Here is a 7,219-nt window from a genome sequence, read left to right as displayed (position 1 = left end):
TTACTATAAAAGGCACCATGTTAAGGATAATGACCATCCTGTGTACATTCTACTAGTATTTCCCTGACCACTTCATTTGCATGCAAACATCTACAATTTAAAAAATTTTTAATAATATTTTAAAGGGAAAACATTCACAGCAAATGGATTGTTAGGTGCCTTAAATAAACCTTGCCAAAGGATGGCATCCACACTGAGATTAAATTACTTTTAGATTATATTTATTCAAAAATATTTCTTGTCTTCCGTCAGAGTTAATTTCTGGAGGATTGAGGCTCAGCACTCTTCAGGAATACTCCAGTGTTCTCAGAGCTTTTATTTTGAATCCAAACCACATCTGTATCTTATTTTTAATGTCTATGTAAGTTGCTTTTTGAAGATGAGATTTCATATTATTGTTAATGCCTGCAGATTTCGAAAATTTTACATTAGGTTTGGAAATCATCCTGCTCCTCAGAAATGTTTCCAGAGAGAGGGAAAAAATGTATTGCATTTCTCTTTTGCTTCAACATCTGTGATTATCTTTTAAAGTTCATTTTCTTCAATTGCATAATAACCAGTAGTCAGTAACTAACAAAACACAGCGGAGCAAGTATTCTTTCCTATCTTCCAGTTCTTTGAAAAATTAATGTGCCTTTAGAAATTACTCTAGAGATGTTTGTAGAAAATTGTTAGTTTGGGGGGAATATGCCAGAAACATACTTTGGTTGTACATTTGGGAATGGGTGGCAGGTTTGCACTCTTCAGTTTTACTGCACTGTGGGAAAACCATTGTCCCAATTCCGAGAAAGTGTTGCCTAGAGCCCCAAATCTGTCACAAGGATTGATTGTGTAGAAGCTGCAAAAGACAATTCAGCACAATATTCTGGGAGACATAATGCTTTACAAGAATCACTGGAAGATCCAGTCTTGAATAAATAACGAAAAATCCCTTAAGTGCCAAACTCTACCATCACAGGCCCCTCTGGCATAGTATTTGGTCTATCATGGGCCCATCTTGATTGCTTTGTAAGATAATTTTGTTCCTGGAAATATAGTTTTTTGCACCATACATTTATTACATACCCCTGTGATGTAAATTTTAAGTGAAAAATTATTAGGAGTTATTTCAAAATAGTAATAGTAATGTATTTAAAACACTAAACATCAAATGTGATTAATATCTATTATGGGATGGACTGTGTCCTGTAAGATTTATATGCAGAAGCCCTAACCCACAGTACCTCAGAATGTGACACCATTTGGAAATGGGATTTTTAAAGAGGTAATTAGGATAAAATGAGCTCATTAGGGATGGTACTAACAACCAATTATGACTGGAATTATCATAGAAGAAAGTTGGGCACAGACACATGGGAAGACCTGTGATGATACAGGGAGAGGATGGCCTCTACTAGGCAAAGAGAGAGGTTCAGAACACACCAGCCCTGTTGACACTTTAATCTTGTACTTCTAGCCTCCAGAATTGTGAGAAAGTAGATTTCTCTTGGTTTAGTTATTCACTCTGTTACAATTCCTAAAGCTTGCTATTTAGCTAGCAGAGTTGTCATAATTAGAGTGAACACATTGTTAAATAAAATGTTGTTGAATATTTAAAACATTTTTGCATTTTTGTAAAATCCTACATGTTGTTTAAAAAGGTGATGCAATCAACAGTTATAATGCCATTTCTGATTTAGAAGATTAAGAAAAATACTTTGCTATTTAAATACATTAAACAGAAGAACAATGAATAGTTTCATTATTTTCCCTGATCTATACATTAGCTTATCTTAGTGCTAAGTTTTAATATAATTGAGTAAAGAACTGGGATGCTAAGATTTAAATGGTTAGAGTCCTAAGAGAGGAATTTTGTAAAGCAATAGTCTCTTTTGTAAAAGGATCACTGATATTAAGAAACTACACTTTAGGATGTTATGTCATGAATTTTCATAAATTATTTCTTCCAATATAGAAACCTTTGTGTTACTTAGCATAAATGATTGTAGAAATAATTCTGTGCCACTAAGAATACATGAAGAGTAGAGCAAGGTGTAGTAATTTAATTTAAATAAAAAACATTGCTGTTGTAGCCCCACGGTTTGCCATTTTCTTGGCAGACTTTCACGTATTCAATTATATTTGATAAAAATGAGTGTTATGAACTGAATTGAATCCTTAAAAAACTTTTAAGTTGAAGCTTTAATACTTAACATGACTGTTTGGAAATAGGGCCTTTATGAGGTAATTAACGCTAAATGAAATAATATGGGAGGTTTTATGGTTTAGATATGAGGTGTCTCCCAAAAGCTCATGTATGAGACAATGCTAAAATGTTTAGAGATGAAATAATTATAGTATCAGAGTTTTAACCTAATCAGAGGATTCATCCACTGATGTGGATTAACTGAGTGGTAATTGAAGTCATGTAGGGTGTGGCTGGAGGAAGGTACTGGGAGTGTGTCTTAGGGATTTATATTTTGTCCCTGGTGAGCAAAGTTCTGTTTCCTAATGGCCATGTCCTGAGCTGCTTTCCTCCATCATGCCCTTCCACCATATGTTCTGCCTCACCTCAGTCCCTGAGCTACAGAGTCAGCCAACCCTGTGGCCCAAATCCATGAGCCAAAACAAAATTTCTATGTTGTTCTCATCAGGTATCTTGGTCACAGTTATGCAAAAGTGACTAGAAAAGGTGTTTCATAGTCAAATACAAGTGGTGCCCTTTAAAGAAGAGGAAGAGACTAGGGTATGAATGCACAGGGTGGACTGCAGATAAGGCTGCAGGAGAGAAAGGTTATTTTGTTCTTGTCCCTTATTTTCCAGAGGTTTAGCATGTTCAATCAGTGATTCACCTCTAAATTCAGAGGATTCAGATGCTGTCACCTCAGGTGGCCATTTAGGTTTACTCATGAAAGAACATGTGAGAAGATAGCCACCTGTGAGTCCAGAAATTGGCCTCAGGGATGACCAACTCTGCCTCCACCTTGACCTTGGAAGTCTAGGTTACAGAGCCATGATGAAATATTCCTTTTTACCCATTCTGTGGTGTTTTGTTATGACAGCCTTAGTGAACTAATACAATGTAGATCTTAGATCTCTGTTGAGAATATTCTAACTCACAAGAAGGAATTTACTATACTTTCTAAAATGAAAGAGTTTTCAACACTGCATTTTGGTTTCATATTTATAGAAAGTAAACCATTTGTGTTTACATAGGAGAATATGGGATAGGGTCTGTTTCATACATGTGTACTTCAAATTTATGCAAAACCATACATTTATATTCATGCAGTTTTTTTTTTAATTTTTCTGTTAGAATCATCAAATGTATTTGAGGAAAGGCAAAATCATCAGATAATTTGGGAGCCAGATTTTTAAAAGAATGTTTTGTAAGAAAAAAACAACATTCATCAAATATGATTTTTAAACATTTGACAAATGGTAGTGATACAATTTTATACTAATTTATGCCATAGAGTAAGCAATAACATTGTTATATGCATAATTTATTTGAGTAAATTCTGAAAGCTTTTTAGTGTAGTTAATTTCTGAGCATGAACTCCATATTATTCTGGGGGAAAACATTTTTCTTTGTTTATAGACACATTCTTTGATAGTTCAATAGATGTAGTTACTTAAAGAACCGTAACAACCGTTTTAAAAATATAGAGCACAAAAGAGAATGAAAATTCTGGATTTCCTATAAACATCATGGCTTTGGTTTAGTGTTTTATTTTTTCCAAGACTGTTTATATGTGTATGGAGAGGATGTAAATCCCTGGCCCAAGACAAATATTTTTTAAATGTTGGAGGAAAGCATAATACTTAGAATGATAGCATGTATCATGGGAAAAAAGTCACAGAAGTATCTTGGTTTGCACCCCAGGTGATTCAGTTTTATTTCAGCAGAAATTGTAGAGAAGGTAGAGGAATTGTGATAAATCTCAGCAGTATAGACTCTCACCCATGATATGACAGAGGAAATCAGAGCGATATACGAAAGTGGCATTTGAGAGGAAAACATAGCCATATTGCTTTATCTCTTCATTCCATTCAGAACATAGAGTCAAATGAATTATGAAAAAAAGTTATGAAGTGTAATACAAGAAATATTCCATTGTGAAACATGAGATTTTTGAACATTGTGTTTACAACAAGTTTTCCAAAAGTCTAGCCAGTCTTATTTCAGAACGCCAGTGTCTCTCTGAACCTGAGTATGGATGGCAAAGGGCCAGTGCTGTTTCATTCCATGTCACTATAGCACCTGTTCCTTTTAATCTGCTCTTCCACTGTCAGCTGTTCAGACTGGCCCTCCGAGCTGGAGAGCTGCGGCTGTGCTGTACACTCATGGCTCGGAGCGTCAAAACTTGTGTTTCCATTACTGTGGGTTGCCGCCACTGCTTCCCCATGCCAACGATTAGCCTTCTTTCCAAATTCCCTTAAATACAAACAGGGCATGTTTTTCAGTTGATCCACAGAATCTATTAAATCACGCTCAAAAATGTTGTCATTTTTCTTGGAAAAAGCAGTGATTTTCACAGTGTTAGAAAAGAAAAAGTGTAAATTCTTGTTATGTGAATGGTTGCCTTTAATATTTAAGAGATTTGCATCAGAAGAGACCCTTGAACTTTTCCCCTTTGCAGTTAAGCGCCTCTGCTGGCCTGGGGTAGGAGCAGACTGCACAGGACTGCCAGCAGTCTCTCTGTCAGTCTGTTTCTGGAGGGCCAGCGCGAGTACATTCCTTGAATATATCTTTTCAGATTCAAATATCCCAAGTAACTCAGAAATTCTAGACGCATTTTCTAACTTTTTAATTTGGTATTCACTTGCAGTGTCATTCGACAGTGGTAATAGATTAGGAAATTCTAAAATAGATGTCTTCTGCCTGCAATTATTCAGATATGAGACTGCTACATAATTGTTATTATTATTCTTATTCAAATTCTCTTTGTGATTTTCCAGCACTATCTCATCATCGGTGTTAGCAACCTGTAAAACTTCTCCACTGTCAGGTTCATTCGTTTTTTCATTTTTCTCCTTTTCAGCCTTCTGCACAACCACATTATTGTTGTCATTGAGATCCATTTCACTTTTTCTCTTATCCCCTGCCTCTTCAGCCTCATTCAGCTTATCTTGCACATTCTTATTTCCTTCCTTCTTCTCCTCTTTTCTTGCTTCATACATTTTCATTTCTTTGATTCCTATATCATCCTCTGTCTGACACATATGGGTGGACTGCAGATAAGGCTGCAGGAGAGAAAGGTTATTTTGTTCTTGTCCCTTATTTTCCAGAGGTTTAGCATGTTCAATCAGTGATTCACCTCTAAATTCAGAGGATTCAGATGCTGTCACCTCAGGTGGCCATTTAGGTTTACTCATTTTGAGCTCTTCCTCAAGAGGGAAGATTTTCTTCGGCATCTCCCGGGAAGGAGGCCAAATTATTTTCAATTTTCCTCTCTCCCCTAACTTTCTCAAATCTTCCCTTTGCCATTCACCATTACCAGTATCTACATGTTTAGTCAGATCTCCAAGTATGAGGGTGTTTGCTGTAGTCATTTTACATATGTTTGGTTCTTCACTGGGAATATAGTCCACTGAGCTGCTTTGAATTTTGCAATTCCATCGGTCTTTATGCTGTTTGTGTCCAAAACCTTCATCATAATTTCCTTTAGATTTAAAAAGTTGTTTAAAATGAGGTTTGCAATATATTTGTCCATGAAGTGATGCATAATTTCCCAAACTGCCAAAAAGAGAGAAAAAAAACAACCTTAATGTTCTATATACTTACTGTAAATTCTTAGCAAATTAGAGAATTCTTTATTTTAACAGTGAGTCAGAGACTTAGTAAAATTAACTTACTACCAATAGAAGTGACCCTATTAATTGAACACATAGCTATTAGATAACACTGATCACTGGTACCCCTCAAGATATATATATATATATATATATATATATATATATATATATATATATATATATCCACAATTCTTAGAATTTGATGATGTATGTCAGGTTTGGGTATAATAGATATTACAGTGAAATTCATATGCAGTTATTGAATGACAGTACCAAACCTGTGTTAACTTAATGATTTATGTGAGGGGTTATGATTCTTAATAAATATTGAAGAGCACACACACATGATGAATCAACTATGTGAACTTCTTTGCTACCTAGATTTTGAGTGAATTGGAAAGTTTGCCTATGCCACCTTTTTAATCAGGTCTCTTTAGGGAGGTAAACAAATAGAGTGCTTGATAAAATTAGAATTGAATTTAGTTTGAGGCAACAGCATGGTTTTGACTATCTCTGAACTTACACATAAAAGCAGATACATAAACTAGATAGAAAAATCTTACACTTATGGGTAACATTCAAAACAAAACTAAGTAGGGACAATTTATTTATTTTATTTTTTAAAGAGAGAGAGAGAGAGAGAAAGAGAGAGAGAGAGAGAGAGAGAGAGAGAGAGAGAGAGAGAGAGAGAGAGAGAATTTTAATATTTATTTTTTGGTTTTCGGCAGACACAACACCTTTGTTTGTATGTGGTGCTGAGGATCAAACCCGGGCCACATGCATGCTAGGCGAGTGAGCTACTGCTTGAGCCACATCCCCAGCCCCTAAGTGACAATTTAGGGGCTTTGAATTAATCACCCTTAGGCAAGAGACCGGCATGATAGTCTCATCTATATGGGTGACAGCAGAGTGGTGAGGAAGGAGTTCAAAGGCCTGATGATATGAGACCACAAAGTATTTCTTGGAAAGTGACACAGTCAATGAGAGAATCACAGCTGAAACTGGGAGCCAGTGGCTACCAGGGTCCTGTGATAAGAAAGACTGAAGAGACTAGTTTAGCCAAATCCTCAAAACTGACCACTAGGATGCACTTTTAGAACAGAACCTCAAACTGAGAAAGATAATACAGAAGTGAGATCAAAATTGAGTGGGATAATGACAACAGATATGAAGGTGAAGGTCTGGACCAAGATCCGGAGAGGAGACAAGCCAGGAAAGTCCAGAAGCCTAGATACCTAGGAGTAGTGGAGTAGAGCTGGAAAAGCTGTCCTGAATTTCATCTCCTTCTCAGGATGGAAAACTAAGTTCTCACAAAAAATGAACCATAAAAATCTATTGAAGTAAAATTTTGTGCAGTTATTATAAGAAAATAAAGTGGTAATGGGTATTACATTATTCCTACAGACAACAAAAACATGCCAGAAGAACATGTTCTAAAGAG

At 35.8% G+C, this 7,219-nt stretch overlaps 1 protein-coding gene across 1 annotated transcript in view; it reads right to left on the bottom strand.

Moving 5' to 3' along the window:
• Positions 1 to 3,849: 3,849 nt before the first annotated feature.
• Xirp2 (xin actin binding repeat containing 2) overlaps positions 3,850 to 7,219 on the bottom strand; it is a 49,567-nt gene continuing 46,197 nt past the window's right edge. Inside the window, exon 9 of the mRNA XM_078017528.1 lies at positions 3,850 to 5,719. Within this exon, the coding sequence (XP_077873654.1) occupies positions 4,222 to 5,719 (1,498 nt within the window). The 3' untranslated portion in view covers positions 3,850 to 4,221. The remainder of the gene's footprint in view (positions 5,720 to 7,219) is intronic.

Source organism: Ictidomys tridecemlineatus, chromosome 7, assembly GCF_052094955.1.
Source record: "Ictidomys tridecemlineatus isolate mIctTri1 chromosome 7, mIctTri1.hap1, whole genome shotgun sequence".
NCBI lineage: Eukaryota > Metazoa > Chordata > Mammalia > Rodentia > Sciuridae > Ictidomys > Ictidomys tridecemlineatus.
This window is presented reverse-complemented; position numbering and strand designations above follow the sequence as displayed.